We start from the raw sequence: 15,877 nt of genomic DNA, 5'->3' as shown, positions 1-15,877 counted from the left end.
ATCTGCAATGCAGCAATGGGCAATATATTTTTTCTGAACTTTCATAAAATTTATCAACTGTCATGTTGAGGACAATTGGAAGCTTTTCTGTAGTGGAAGCTTCTAGGTGGCACAGTGCGGCACCGGTGTGATGTAATTTGTTTTATGTACATGAGTTTGTAACCAACCACAATGACATCTCCACTCATCAGTAAAAAGAAAAGAATAAAAAGAAAATCAAAACAAAACCGAGGGAGCCGTAGAAGAGCGAAGCTGTCAATCGAAGCTGGATGACCGGCTGCAGCGCTCTCGCAGGTACTCCTCGAGTGGGCTGAGATTGCTGTGCTCTGTACTGGAGATGGACTCTGCGTCCTCCACGTCGAGCAGCGCCAGCCCCAGGTGCGACCTCACGTTCGCCGCCGGGTACGTCTCGTCGTCCACCAGGCAGTCCGGCTCGGCGGCGGCCTGCTGCAGCCCGGTCGCGTCCTCCTCGCCTCGTAGTATGCCCAGTATCTGTAACGACAAAAACGCAAATGTTAACACGATTGTTTTCTTCTTCTGTTCCTGAAGACGAAGAGAAAGCGAGCAGCAGGGACGGCTGGGAGACGGACCTGCGATATCCGGGGCCTGAGGCGAGCCGACCTCCCGAGGCAGAGCGACGCCGCGAGGGACATCCGCCTCACCTCCACCTCGTCGTGCTTCACGTCCAGGCTCGGGTCCAGCAGGTCGGAGATGTCGCCGGATTTCAGCATCGGGGTCGCCTGTCACGTCGCGAAAGAACGGACCCTTGAGGTTTCTTTCTCCGGTGATAATTCAACGTCAGGTGAAGAAGAACGGTGAGTCGGAGACTGGGAGGCCTTACCCACATGACGAGACTTTCGTGTCCCTTGGGTGAGCCGTCGCTGATGGGCTTCCTCCCGGTGAGGAGCTCCAGCAGCACCACCCCGAACGCGTACACGTCCACCTTGTCGGTCACCTTCCCGTACATGAAGTACTCCGGTGCTAGGTACCTGCAGCAACGGGGACAGAGAGAAAGAAAAAGGAAACACCGGTTCCTTTTAAAACACTCACGGTGTACTTGAACGATGCAAATACAAGTTCAGTTTGGTCGTGCCATGGTACAAGAATAAGAATGTACTACAGTATAGTACCATACCCGAACGTGCCGACGACGTCGCTGTGCGTTAGGGAGGACGGGTTGGACGGCGCCCAGATCGCAAGCCCGAAATCAGACAACTGCCAAGATACAGAATTCAGAGTTCGTGTCCGTATGTACAGAAAAAACCCAACTTACAAAGAAGCATAGTACACAATGAAATACATTTTGCGTGTCACTGTTGCATTACCTGAGGCTCGAAGTCGTCAGTGAGGAGGATGTTGGAGGACTTGACGTCTCTGTGGATCACCGGCCGCGAGCAGCCGGAGTGTGTGTAGCTGAGCGCTTCAGCGACTCCAACCGCCGCCCTGTACCTCTTCTCCCACGGCAGCGCTGGTTTCGATCTTTTCCCTGCGAATTGGAACCAAACATCAGAAACTCAAATGCAGATGGACGCAGTAGAAAAAGTGCACAAAAATAATATGTACCGTGCAGGTTGTCCTCGAGGCTGCCCCTGGGGAGGTAGCGGTAGACGGAGATGAGTTTGGGGCCTTGGACGCAGACGCCCATGAGCGGCACGATCCTCTCGTGCTGCAGCTTGCTGATGATGTCCACCTCCCGGAGGAAGTCCTTGGACGCCACCGCCGACGCCTTGCACACCTTGATCGCCACCTGCTGCCCGCTCGCCAGGCTGCCCCTGTACACCCTGCTGTGCCCTCCGTTCCCCACCAGATTCTCTGCAAATCCGAGAAGGGTTTGACTTGATTTGTTTTTCTGGGCCTGCGTCTGCTTGTGATGGGGAATTAATTGGAAGAGAACCTCTTTCTTCTTACCTGGGGAGAAGTGGTTGGTGGAGTCGTAGAGCTCCTCGTAGCGGAACCACCGGCACCGGGAGGGGACGCCGCCGAGCAATCGCTTCAGGTCGGCGGCGAGCCCTTCCTGCGGCGGCGAGAGATCGGGGGACGCCGACGGCGAGGGCCGCCTCGGCAGGCTCATCACCCAGTGGACCACCGACTGCTTGCGCGTCTCCTCTCCCTTGGGCTGCGCGGGGGCAGGCGCGCGCCGCAGCAGCGGCCAGCCGAGCCTGTTCTCGGGCGCCGTGCCGGCCTCGGCGTCGGCTTCGGCGTCGTAGGACTTCACCAGCGGCGGCGGTGGCCCGGCGCACTGGCCGCAGCTCTCGGCGTCGAAGTCCATGGACCGCGCGCTCCGGTTCGGGTTGGGGATGATCACCTTGGGCTCAAGCCCCACGCTCGGGTGCAGCAGCGTGCGGAGCACCGGCTTCGGCTCTGCTCCTGCGCAACCGAACCCATTAATCCCTTGCTAACCAACTGTTTGATGAAATCACACCATACTGATTGCTCGGATTAAGAGTTAATCAATACTCTAACTAACCGAGCGGCGGCTTGGGCGCGTCCCTCACGAAGATGGCCTTGCCGTTCTGGATGGCGACGACGCTGGTCGTCGGCGGCAGCTTCTTGGCGCAGTACTTGGCCAGGCAAGTCGAGCCTCTGCGCAGACGCGAAAAAAAATAAGCGATTTTGTTGTTGCTGTTGTTGTTGCAGGTGTTAACACGTAACAAACAGTTAGATCATGCCAAGATTGCTGGTACCGAGTAGGAATACTGACCCGAAGGAGTACTTCTTGTTGGCCCCAATCACAACCACCATTGCGGCGCAGAGCTTGGCCTCCTTCACCAGCACCTTCTGGATCGAGCTCCCCGGCGTCACCCGCCCGACGAGAACGATCTGCCAAAAAACCCCGATAAAACCGAGCATGTCAATACACACTTACAATCGCCAGCAACAACATGGTGGCGCAAGAAGGTCTACTAGATAGCAATCATCAACCCCTGCGCGCTGCAGTCCATATTGCTGTTGCTTACGTCTTTCTTGCTGCAGATTGCCTCGTACTCCGCCAGGTAGCCGTCCAGCGTCCTGATCAGCGTCAGCGTGTTCGTCTTGCACAGGTCACCTTCAAGGAGTAGCCAAGAGCGACGATTAACGCTAGTTGGGGGATGAATTTGCAATCGAGCTTGGAGGAGCTGCCAGATTCCTAGGAATGATAGAGGGGGTTACCTACCGGATTTGCGGTAAATGTGCACGGCGATGACGCGGTCGCCGCTCCTGGCCGCCTGGTTGAGCGCCCACTGGAGGAGGTCCTTGCCGGCGGCGTCCATGTGCAGCCCCACCAGTATGCACCGGCCGACGCGCTCCCCGTGCTCGCCCGCCATGCCTCCTTCCCCCTTCCCAATCGACCACCGGCAGCTCAAATATCACCAGGGATCTCCACCATGACGATCGATAGGATAACTCATCACTGCACGCCCACGCAGTTAGCTCAACCACTAACCGCCGTGGGCTTGCCCTGTTCGCGGATCCTCTCCCCTGCTTACCGCAGCAGCCAATGCAGTACGACCCGGAACTGCTCTCTGGCTCCGCTCGAATAGAAAATGTCGATCGAGGCGGTCGGTCGCCGCCCGGAAAGCGAATTCCGTTAGCCTGAACCAGAAGAACTCGCGCCGAAGCCGCCCCGGCCCCTCCGCGCGCTTTACAGGCAGCTAGCTGATCTAACTCAATCCAAAAGGAGACGGGGGGATAAGCTGGGGGAAGATGAGATACGGTACAAGTGCAACAAAACAGAGCAGCAAATACTTATATATCCTAGTTAAGCAAGCGGAAGATATGTGCCAAGGCGAAGCCGGGGATATGGGCAGCAAACGACAGAGGTAACTACCTAAAATCTGGTTGGGTTGTCAGGCCTCAGCTCTACTAGGGGAGCCGTATAAAATTAATTTTTTTCATGGCGTCGCCACGGCCCGGGGGTCGTCACAATCGGCGGCCGCGCGGGGGCTCGGCTCAACCACTCCAACTACAAATGCCGCAGAAAAGACACGGGGTTGAAGGATGGATCTGAGCCGGTCGTCGTCGCGGTCCGCGGCGGCGAGCGGGGCTGCTGTCTTTGCGCTGCCGGTAAGCCGAGTCTAGCTAGCCGGCGAACAGAGACGACGACCGAAGAAGAGGGAAGTGGACGGGGACGGGTGATGTAATGCTATGATGGGCTATGCATGGGAGGAACGAATGGGTGCGACCGTGCGACAGGATTTGTGATGATGAGGTTGAGAAAGGCGAGCTGCGGAGAAGAACCTCTGGCTCTCTCGGTGGAGGAGACCGGAGCCTTTGAAGGGTAAAGGAAAAAAGTGAGAAAAATTGGATAGGGGATGATGACCGAGTTTCGATCTGTGGTCAGAACATAGACTTGGAAAAGAAGGAGAGAAAAGGAGAAGGATAATAGTCTCCCACATGGGTCAGTAGATGAAAAAGAAGGAAAAAGGAATTGGAGTGCTCTTTCGGAAAGAAAAAGTTTGTACTACTAACTATTTTGTGGGATTATAGACTGAACCGATGTTAGATTTGGCACATGATTTCACCTTTCTGCAACCAGGATGCCCAAATCTGCAAAAAAAAAAAAAGGAGACAAGACAACTTCAGTAAGACTGTACTCCTTAAGCACCAGAGGACTGGTTTTGTTGCAAAAATGCTACTCCTTCCGTAATTTGCACTAAAACCACGATAATTATTTAGAAACGGAGAGAGCAGAATCTAGCACAACACCAGCATACTCGCATACTGCCGTACTGCACACTGCAACATAGCTCATGCGATGCAAATTCAGCCGTGTGCGCAGTGCCGATGGTGTCATGCTTGATAGGGGTCGTTTTCAATTTTAGTAATTTTCGTGCCTTCGTTTCAACTCTTTGTTAGTAGTGGTTTTTCTTAATGTCATGTAATAAGCCGATGTGGACCGCTGGTGGTTTAGTATTGTGATTATTTGGACCATGCACGAGGGCCTGCAGCCGTTCAAGTTACGCCTACCCAACTGTATTGCCATGCCACGTCAGGATACATGCAGATACGGAGCGCTGTAGCTGGAGTATTCTGAACTATCGGGATCTGTGCTGCACTGATCACGCTGTCTAGTTGTGGTCCGATGAACGTCATTTTCGTGTCGTACGTACTTACAGTACCACCCAAGCCACAAACATCTTCAGATAAAAACGAAAAACACGAGGGGAAATCGGGCACGAAAGTCCGAACTGATGATTCTGAAGATCAAGCTTGTTACTTATGATCTTTTCTTCCGAAATAAGTTAAGCAACCGTAACTATCCTAGTCATCACTGTGTAAATAAAGCTAAAAAAGAAAAATCATACTTCCTCCGTTTCATAATTCTTGTCAGAATATTACATATATCTAGACAACTTTTAGGAATACATACATCCATTTTTGATCAAATTTGAGACAAGAATTATGAAACGGAGAAAGTAATACATGTAACCAAAGAAAATCATACACTGGACTGGCTAACCGGCTGACTGGCGTGCCGTGTCATACAAATTCCCAGGAGGGGCGGTGTGCGGATCTAAATCATAACAACGGTCGTCGTCGCACTCGACGTTTGATGTGCATAAGAAACACTTGGATCGCAGTCACACAAACACCACATATGTTTGACCCAATACATGCATGTACGCTAGCTTGCGTTGCGCACGTCATGATTGCATTGTTTATTGTAACTTGGCGGCTCCGGTACTATTAGGAGTACGCTACAGATAAGGTCAAGGAATTTCCAATTATCTGCTGGTTCCAAAAGTCCACAGCAGCCGCCGCCGCCGTGCGCACGGCGTATTCGCATGCGTACGTGTACAGCCGTCCGGTCGATCACGTGCGTCTCGTCACTCGTTCGAAACCGAGACGGTTTGCGCAGCCAAGCGAGCCGGGGCCTAGCTGCCGCACGTGGTAGCTGCTTGACTTTGGAGTTTACTCGATCGAGCGGCAGCGGCGGGTCGCGGTCGGCCACCCGTCGGCCGTGGCAACCGCATTGACTCGACGGGCGCGAGAGAGATTCCTTCTTCGTCGTCCCGAAGAAGGGACTTTTTGATTCTCCAAAACGGAAGAACAGGAAAAATATCAAAGTGACATGTCATATTCAACACTACAAGAATTAAATGATGTTTGATTGTGCACAGGTTCAACACTACAAGAATTAAATGATGTTTGATTGTGCACAGGAAAAACATAAAATTCTTGCAATGAGATTGGATTGGACGAAATTTTTTCTACAAAACCTAATATAAATGAATCCTAAGAAAAAAAATCTATGGTTTATAATCCTTTGAATCAAACGAACCACGTAGAAAAAATTCCCGAAATTCTCTAATTTTTTTTTGAATTTTTTTGAATCAAAGAGGGCCTAAAATCTCTACGAATTGAGAGGGAGGTGGCGATTAAACCAGGTGGGGGCGGCGAGGAGGAGAACTGGAGAAGGCGGCGTGGCTGTGGCCGGCCGATCGCTGGATCGATTGATCGAACAGCCGAACCGACTCGACCCGACGTGCAGTAAATGCGAGACCTGTACGACGGACTGACGGACTGACTGACGGGGCGGGCGATGCCAACTCGGGAAGTGCGAGGGGCACCTAACTCGTACCCGCGCCTTAATTACCATTCCTCGGGATGGGACATCGACACGATCTGACTCGCTCAGCTAGTTGCTTCCAGGAAAGCCAGTTCTTGTTTCGGAGAGCATCCAGACAGGCTTCCACATGTACGGGCAGGTAAAAACACGTCTTCTTTGGCTTTGTTTGTTCTTTGTTACTCACTGGCCATTTGGCCAGATCGGGGTTCGCGTGCGTCGTGCTGAGTAAAGTACGCCCTCGATCAGTTCCGGGGATAGAAATTATAGAATCATCATCGCTCGAGGCGGAACGGGGTCCCAAATTCGGGCTCGGTATAGATGCTGCAGTAACGTACGCACGCTAGGCAAAGTGCATGGCGTTCTATGTTTAATGTAGCAGTGTGTCATTTTGCATGTGTAAAGCTCTCTGAAGTACTACAGTACCCCTACAACCAGTGGACCTCCTAGCTGTCATTCTCCGATCCTAGCTACTCTAAAAAACCGAAGATTCTTAAGCTCCGACCACGCACCTGATCGAGCACGTGGAAACCCCCCCCCCTCTCTCTAGCTCCCTCTCCACGGCCACCGACACATCCTCTACCGACCGGCGACCAATCATTCGCAGGCGGCACGGGCACACACCCCATGGACTGATCAAATTAAACACCACACACGGCACGGGCTCCATCGTCGATCTGAACCAGAAACACGAACAGCACGTACCACACCATGGATATATCCAGGGGCCACGGCTCGCTGGCCCAAGTCGGGTCAGGTCGCGTGCTCAAATGCGTGCAAGGATACCCGATCGATCGCGTGGCACGTACGTGTCGCGCTGCATGCCCGCTCAATCATTTGAGATCTATACTGGACGCGTTGTGGGTCGCAAGGAAAGGATCGGATGGATGGGAGCTGCATGGCATCCGGCATCCGGCCTCCTCCCCTCTCGCCTTGGTCGCTGTCGCCGTAGGCCCGTAGTTATTAAGCCGCGCCGGCCTGCCCAGCCCCAGCCCTCAAGAACATGGCGTACTGTATTGGTCTGTACGTATACGTACGTACCGGCATGGCGATTGGCGAGCGAGGCGACGCGGTATATACGTACGTACGGCGCGGCGGGCCGTGCGTCGCTGTTTGCATATGCCGATATGCGCATGCATGGCCTGTGCGGCCGCGGATGTTTGGGTTTGGATGGTTTGTTGCCGATCGAGGAGGGACGTCTGTTGCGAGGAGAGGACGAAGAGAGGAAATCACGGTTGGTGTGGCCGGTTGCAGGGCGCAACCGACGATTCTAACAAGCTAATAAGGCTAGTCAGAAAGTACATGTGCCATTATGTATTGGCATGGAAGATGGAACGCTAGTTTGTTTCGATCCGTCGTCCATCGTCGGTGGCACTCGTGGCATGCAGGAGCGCAGTTGAACAGCGCTACGTACGTACTTCTACACGAATGCACGTTCTCTTTTTGCTCGAATACATACATGGCCCTTGTCGCCGCAAGGGCGATAAACGTGTGTATTTTAAATCATCCGCATATGATAATCTGTGGTACTGTATATGTGCGCGCGCTATTTTATATTGGAAATCATCAAGCCCACGAGGCTAGGGAAGTACGTACGTGCGCATCCGTGCGATCCGCCTGGTGGCACCACGCGCGCGCATGATGACAAGGAACACGAAGTTGTCCCGCTAGCACTGTTCGCGCCCTTGGCACGACCTTTTTATATCTGTCATTTTTTGCAAAAACCTTTTTATATCTGTCTAGCTTAAGCGTTGTCGAACAAAAGTTATACTCCGTATATACTTCAGCTTCTCACAAGATAGTAATATGTCCGAAATAGAAATAAAATGAAACTAGCAGATGAATGATAAATTTCAGATAAAAGATGAATTATAGGTAGTGGTTCAAATATTTTAAATCGGCAAATACTAAATAACAAGTTTGATTTCCGGTCACACCGTGCAATAATCTTGTTCTTCTTTTGTGCATGGCTGCGTCTTTTATGCTACTATCTTCTTGTCATTGATTTAGTACAACTTTGTATAAATCTAGAATCAAGTATAATATGGATCGGAGGGAGTAGCGTTTTTCTCTCTCTTTCCTTCTCGAAAGAATTGCCATGTGTAGATCGGTTAGAAATACGAAAAAGCATGCTCTGATGACACTCTCGACTAGAAAGTACGGAGTAGTAAGCGAGAGTGGTCATGGTCGACGATGTCAAGTCGCTCGCGGAATACGTACGGATGCGCATTATTGATTTGTTCTAGGTTAAGTACCACAATCCCCTTTTCTTCTTCAAGGGATGGGCTACCCGTCGCTGTTGCGCGCGGCCTGAGCGGCCGTCGATGTTTGATTTCGGTTTGCATGGTTTTTCCACGACGCCACGAAGGAGGGAGGATCGATAACCCGCGTGGCCGGCCGCCCGGTGGCTGTGCTCTGCCAGAGGTGCAAACAACCGGCGATCTCCATAAGCTAGGCAAAGTGATCAGAAACTAGATGCGTCATCAAGCATGGAAAGAGGCAAAGAGCGTTTGCTCCATCGATCGAACTTCGGTGGCATGGAGCACATTGGAGGTGCCATGCCTGCATGGGGTGACGATTTCTTTTTTTTTTTGAGAGAACGGGACCATGATTAAGTTATTGTGAATCAGCATGGTCCGCATGATGATTTGTGGCACACTATATATATACATGAGGGTTTCCTTCCCTTTTTATATACTCCCTCCGTTCCTTAAACACTTGTCGTGGTTTTAGTGCAAATTTGCACTAAACCACGACAAGTATTTAGAAACGGGGGAGTACTCCGTACGTGTCTAGCTTAAGTAAGTCCATAAGATCAAACAAAAGTAGTATACCAGTGGAAGTATCCCTTAACGGAATCAAGAAAAAGCAAAGTTCAGCAGCGGCAACAGGCAGATGATAAATGCAAGTTGTCATCCTGGGCCACGCCGTACAATAATCTTTAAATCTTGTCCTTCGTATATAGGTGCAGTAGTGCGTCTTCTATGCTAGTAGTAGCTTTTTCTTCTTCTTCTTGAACATAATTGCACTGTGTCGGTCAGAAAGATCAAAAGGCATAAACGAGTGGCTCAGTCGGGTACTGTCGAGTCGCTACCGGCCGGGTGCGCATTATTGTTTGGCGTTTATAGGTTAAGTACAGTACCTTTTCTTCAAGGAAAGATACACTAGTATCCGAAGGAAACAGAACGCACGTATGGTCGCCAACTTACTGCTTAATTAATTTATAGCTTCACCAGAAAGTTATTCCCGACATCGGCTGTGAGTAGGCGGTACATGATCCTACTGAAAGAAAGAAAGACTAATGAACTCGTGCATCTCGTTCTTTTTTTCCCGGGTTCCTGGGATTGATAATTGAACTACACACCAGCTTTGTTGTATTCTAGAAAGGAAAAAAAAAGATCGAGCTTTGCAGGAGGGAGGAGATATGTGCATTCTGCATGCGTGCTTCCTTGCACAAAATTAAGGTCCAGGGCATGCACATTTAACAATTCCCCCAGTTAGCTCTCAATCAAATCATCCAATCAGCATATCGGGGAAACCACGATCATTTTCATCAGGAACTCAGGTGAACACGGACGAAGAAATAGAATCAATGACGGGAGCAGGCTGGGACGAGAGGATGCAACAACAGTAGCAAGAGTCCGTCAGGCAAAGCCACCGATGAGCCGGTTCCAAGTAAAAGCGACGTGAAGTGGTAGTTGCAGCAGCTAGTGAGTAGCATCTCCCATAGGGAAGCTAGCTCCCCGTAACTACCTCCATACAGCGACATGACTGATCCATCAGGTTTAACGTAAGTGTCTAGTGCTAATTGATCCCCTCGAACCTAAGCAAACGCCACGTACAACAGCAGAGTGAAGTACTCGCCAAGACAAACACAATTCACACACCAGAATGGATTCTGTCTCTAGAATATATATATACAAGGAGGGGACACAAACACAAAGAGAACACAAAGTTGTTTCGGAGTCTCGCTTTCTTGCTTGCCTAGTGGCAACGGCATGCAACGTAAACGGAACACGCGTGCACACATGGGAACCATGCATATGCCTATTTCGATCGATCACGCGGCACTGTTTTTGGGGGTTTACTGGGACAACGGAAGCTGAAACGAATCCATCAAGAAAAAGACCGGAGAGGAAGAACGGCGTGCAGGGCTGCAGGCACACAAACTTAGACATCCGAGACCTAACGTTTAGGCGGGATCAGATCACCAATTATTGGGCCGATCGGGTGAGACATCGCACGCAGGAAGAGCGCTGCACCCTAACGAAAGGAAATCTGTCACCGGGACGCATTGAAGCCAGCAGTAGCAGCGGCTGCAGCGCCACCTAGATTGGTGGTTGCTGGATTAGAAAAGAAAAAATATATATTGCTTCTGATGTAATCTTGAAACCTTCATCCATGTAGTTTTCAGAGTACGATTCATCGACACACGAGGTATCGGCTTCGGTTCGCTGCTATGTCAAAAGTCAGATCAACTGAACCGCCGCAGCTGGAAGCCTGGATATATATATCATGGATTGGACCTTGTGATGAGAATGTAGGTGTTCTGTTTGAAGCTTTGAAATGAGCTACAGGTCGCAAGTGTACTGTATAATGGTTGTGATATAAATCCGGCCGCAAGCACTTCATCCAAGAAATAGTTACAATGACAGAAAAACACAACTATCTACGAATTGTTCAATGACAAGACCGTTTCTCTATGAATGAACTAAACATAAACAAAGAGCTAAAAAGAACTAATGGACAGAAATGCTAACAAAGGAATACTGTTTTATAGATCCACTGGGATTATGAACAAATTAGAAATTATTGTTAACACACTAATTTCTTCAACTGAAACAGAAGCGGACAGGAAGTGGCGTCTCAAATGACAGTGACAAATGCACAGGGCAACCTACTGATTTTTCTGGACAACAATAGTGTTGGGACTCAATTTGAGAGGCTGGGAATTAGAAGCTAGGTGCAGTATAGGGTTCACCTTCAAGGCTTACAACAAGAACCATTAATTTGATATGGACCTATTCAATACAAACTCTGATTTTTTTTTCCAAGTACGGAAGGTGTGTGTGGCCCAATTAGAAAGCATATCTTGCTGGTCCTCAATACCACTTTCATTTTGAAAGTTTATTAATGCCCGGACAACACTGAATGAGCACTGAATGATGGAAAGTATATATTGATTCAGAAGAGGGTCACAAATTATTTTGGAATGATGGAAAGGCTATGAAAGCACTGAATGAGCACATAATACCCAGACAACTCGCTGCAAGGCTTACAAGGTAGCCCTTGTTGCCATAACTAGTAGTATTCAGTTTTATCTTTAGTGCCTTAATCAAAGAACAAGGGCAGGTGGGTGCTCACAAGACAATGTCGTGCCTAATGCCTTCTGTCATATTTTAGATAACTGTTGATGTCCTTACCGAAAAGAGGGCCTGCTCGTGTCTTTTGCTGAAATCCTTCAAAATCTTTGCTTTAAAAAGCCTTCAAAATCCATAGGAATATTATACTGCTAGCATGATCAAATGCATTGTGTAGTTCCTTTGGAAAAGCAAACTTCTTATGTGGCTCCACATATTGTATCCTAGCAAGCTAATCTGGCTCAGCTGCGACTTAAATCTACCTGCATATTTCTTATCCATGAAAGAGATTAACCACACCATGGGGTGTGAACATTGTACAGAGAATTGGGATCTTATTCCATAGTTCCAAATCTGAATGCACCTAGACACACTTACCCTGATGCAATTAACCAAACTATAATAGCTCACAATATTTATGAACTGACTATCGCTGCTTCTGGTGCATCTTTGTCATAAATACTAACTTGGTGTAAAAAGGAGGGTATACAGAGAGCTATGATGATCAAAACTAATTCAGGACAAGAGAGAAGCATACCTTAAATTTCTTTAGGCGCAAAAGCAGTATTTACTCCTTAAAATATAGTCCAATGATTAGGGCAGGACATGTTTGTGTCTTTCGCTCAAAGCCTTCAAAATCCATAGGAATATCATAATAGTACTAGCATGATTAGTACTAACAAATTTCTTATGTGACCTTCTTTGGTCCACATATTGTATCCCAGCAAGCTGATCTTCTCAGCTGCGACTTAAATCTACCTCTATATTTTTCCATTTCCATGAAAGAAATTAACCACACCATGAGGCATGAGCATTATTGTACAGAGAATTGGAATCTGAATGCAGTTAGGCATACCTGTCCCTGATGAAATTCATGGCATAACCAAACTTGATTCACTAAACTGTCATAGCTCATAATATCTGTGAACTAAGTACGGTTGCTTTCTATGCATCATTGTCATACAAATACTATCTACGCTATGAAAACGATCAAAACTAACTAAAGAAAAGAGAGATGTGTGCCTCAAATTTGTCAGTGTTGAGAAAGTGTTTATTCTTTCACATCTAGTACTGGAATCCCTGATTTTATACTAAAGTGCACTATTAAGGACTGGAGTTATGTGTGTAGACGTCATGGTGCATGGTTAAGAAGGCTATTAGCTTTATGTGATTCTTACCCATGCAAAGAGTTTGCAGTTGATATTTTTGAACGGGACGGTAGGAACCATGAAAAGTAGCTTTGCAAAGAAATACATCTTGTATGAGATAATTTCTTGCAGCCATCCTGGTTAACCTTTTTTTTAGCTCAACCACCAAGTCCTAAATAATCTCCATTACTGTGGATCTTACTCAGCTTTGGAAGATGATATGCAAAGATGATCCAAAGAAGATAGTTTTTCTTCAATGTACGATGTCAGTGAACCCATAATCACACACAAGTTCACGGTCTTGAAGATAAGAATGCACTGTGTGATGATCATATATTTTGCTACCAATAGTCCCCACATGAACAAACTCCTTGTACTATATGGTGGAATTTATTGATATCTCTGAGGATAATCTCTCTATTGGCAATTGTTGAAATGAGCTTTGCGGCATGATGGCAATCACCACATGTTCTGAGATTCAATGTTATCCTAATAGGTGTCCCTGGACGAGTGTTTATAAGAACAAATGCAATAGCCAATTTTTCACTATGTACTGAAAGATGGCCCTCCTTGTCTTCCTCTTCAACATCATGAAGTGTAGCCTCAACTTCTGGGTTGTAACCCATTCCCTTGATCTTTCCTAACAACTCATCCAATTTCTCATAGATCATTTCATACTGTGGATGAGATCTATCGCCAACATGAAATGTGTGAACCTGATCGCCTATCTCAACACTGCTTCCACCAGGCAATTTCTTGATACCTTTGCTTGCCATGACACTTCTCACCGATGTAACATCCGCCCATCTCCCAGCCCTGGCATAAATATTTGACAATAGCACATAGTATCCTGTTTGATTGGGTACCAATCTGAACAAACTGTCTGCTGCCAACAACCCAATGTCCATATTGGAGTGAATCCGACAAGCTCCTAATAAGGCTCCCCAAACTCTTTCATTTGGCTCGATAGGCATGGCCATAATGAAATCATATGCCTCACTTATACACCCAGCACGCCCAAGAAGATCCACCATACAAGTATAGTGCTCTGCTTTCGGAGTTATCTGATATCTACTAGTCATACAATCAAAATAACGCTTTCCAACATCCAAAAGACCAGCGTGGCTACATGCTGCAAGAATAGCAACAAAGGCAATAGAATCGGGTTCCAGACCCTGTTCTCGCATGCTCTCAAACAGGTTGACAGCCTCTGTCCCATGACCACGCATGCCATATGCAGAAATGATCGAAGTCCATGATACTACATCCCGCACACTCATGCAATCAAATACCTCCCTAGCATCCTTCAAGCATCCACAGTTGGCATACATGTTGGTGAGAGCATTCTCAAGGGACATATTGGGGCACATTCTTTTCCTCTTGATAATCTCATGGATACGCTTTCCCAGGGAAAATGCCGAGACCTCCCCACAAGAAGGAAGAACAGTTGCTAATGTCACAGCATCTGGCTCAACCCCATCCTTCTCCATCCTCATGAACAGCTCAACAGCCTGGATATGCAGTCCATTGATAGCATATATAGACAGCATGGCATTCCAAGAAATAAGTCCTCTAAACCTCATCTCATCAAACACTCCCCTCACAAGTGAGATGTCCTCTGCCTTGGCATTACCCATAGCAGGCAGGATGCTTGCCATGGTCCCAGCATCAGGCCGTGGACACTGCAGCCTCACCAACTCCCTGAAAATCTCCACGGATCTGCCGAACAATCCTGCATGAGCGAACCCAGAAATCATGGCGTTCCATGAAACGACATCCCGGTGCTGCATTTCATCGAACATCTCGTAAGCGTCGTCCGGGCGACCACACCGTGCATACATGGTGATCGCCGAGTGCGCCACGAAGAGATTCGCGTCGAGACCGAGCCTGGCGATGGAGGAGTGTATCTGGAGGCCGAGAACGAGGCTGCTCGACGCCGCACAGGACTTGAGAGCGAGAGGGTAGGTGTAGTGGTCGGGGGAGCAGGATGGGCCCTGCGGTCGCATGGAGGCGAAGAGGAGGAGGGCCTCGCGGTGGAGAGAGGCGGAGGTGAGCGCTCGGAGGAGCACGTTGTAGAAGATGGTGGCGCGGTCGGGGGAGGACGCGAGCACGGCAAGGGCGGCGGGGAGCGCGGAGCAGGCGGCGTAGGCCTGGATGAGCTTGACGCGGGCGACGGCGGTGGAGGTGGGGGAATGGAGGTGCTGCAGCAGCAGGAGGCGCGCGTGGGCGGCGCGGAGAGCCGGGAGGTCAGCGGGCGCGCGGCAGGAGTCCACCAGGTGGAGGAGCGCGTGTTGGCCGCCGGCCGGGGGCAGGCGCCGGAGGAGTCCCCGCGACGGGTTCATCAAATTTTTTTGGCGCGGAAGCCGCGCGTATCGACGTTTGACTGGTCTGTTATGAGGTGACAATAGACGCATTGCCAATTGCAACTCCCGTAGAATGATCGCAAGTCCGCTGCCATGGATCCGTTACAACATCATTGTCGACAATAGCGACTACGGAGTAGGAGTATATTTTTCCAGGAACGCATAAATGCCAACGTTAATTAAAAAAAAGTTAAATTGCACATTAACACACACATCATTGTACATTTGTACGTACAGCATGACTATATCAACAGCCAAACACTCATCATCTCGTTTTGCGACGTAAGATTCACGTCTCAAAAGTGTTACACCAACTAAAACCGACTAACTGAAGAAACTTGACATCAACATTAGTACATTTCAGGGTATTACAAGGACCACCTAGCTCACACCTTCACACGACAAGTTCGATATCAACATAGTACAAAGGAGCTATCGACCACGTACGTTGCCTACTTT

At 48.9% G+C, this 15,877-nt stretch overlaps 2 protein-coding genes across 3 annotated transcripts; both read right to left on the bottom strand.

Moving 5' to 3' along the window:
- Positions 1-27: 27 nt before the first annotated feature.
- On the bottom strand, positions 28-4,289 carry LOC100823917 (receptor-like cytosolic serine/threonine-protein kinase RBK1). 2 transcript variants are annotated; one of them, XM_010230590.3, is made up of 11 exons: positions 3,155-4,289; positions 2,958-3,046; positions 2,702-2,820; positions 2,468-2,583; positions 1,909-2,361; positions 1,564-1,812; positions 1,326-1,486; positions 1,136-1,215; positions 842-989; positions 591-740; positions 28-492 (listed from the first exon to the last, which is right to left on the bottom strand). In XM_010230590.3, exons 1-11 carry the CDS (start codon positions 3,303-3,305, stop codon positions 256-258), a joined length of 1,953 nt encoding a protein of 650 aa, XP_010228892.1. In that variant the 5' UTR covers positions 3,306-4,289; the 3' UTR covers positions 28-255. The 2 variants fall into 2 exon arrangements, with proteins under 2 accessions (XP_010228892.1, XP_003558383.1); XM_003558335.4 differs by having other exon boundaries at positions 1,909-2,367; positions 3,155-4,287.
- An 8,484-nt stretch (positions 4,290-12,773) lies between these two features.
- Positions 12,774-15,433, bottom strand: LOC104582383 (putative pentatricopeptide repeat-containing protein At3g49142). Its single transcript, XM_014896492.2, has one exon. The coding sequence runs from the start codon at positions 15,395-15,397 to the stop codon at positions 13,397-13,399; it is 2,001 nt and encodes a 666-aa protein (XP_014751978.1). The 5' UTR covers positions 15,398-15,433; the 3' UTR covers positions 12,774-13,396.
- Positions 15,434-15,877: the final 444 nt, after the last annotated feature.

This window comes from Brachypodium distachyon, chromosome 1 (assembly GCF_000005505.3).
Source record: "Brachypodium distachyon strain Bd21 chromosome 1, Brachypodium_distachyon_v3.0, whole genome shotgun sequence".
Lineage (NCBI taxonomy): Eukaryota > Viridiplantae > Streptophyta > Magnoliopsida > Poales > Poaceae > Brachypodium > Brachypodium distachyon.
The sequence above is the reverse complement of the archived record's forward strand: the minus strand, read 5'-3'. Positions and strand labels throughout refer to the sequence as shown.

What these genes read in the sequence shown, in the direction of transcription:
- LOC100823917 (XM_003558335.4), bottom strand. Translation starts at nt 3,305, where the DNA reads ATGGCGGGCGAGCACGGGGAGCGCGTCGGCCGGTGCATACTGGTGGGG. An exon ending in AACAAGAAGTACTCCTTCGG is followed by an intron (nt 2,584 to 2,701) that starts GTCAGTATTCCT and finishes GCGTCTGCGCAG; the next exon opens with AGGCTCGACTTGCCTGGCCA. An exon ending in CGCGCCCAAGCCGCCGCTCG is followed by an intron (nt 2,368 to 2,467) that starts GTTAGTTAGAGT and finishes TCGGTTGCGCAG; the next exon opens with GAGCAGAGCCGAAGCCGGTG.
- LOC104582383 (XM_014896492.2), bottom strand. Translation starts at nt 15,397, where the DNA reads ATGAACCCGTCGCGGGGACTCCTCCGGCGCCTGCCCCCGGCCGGCGGC.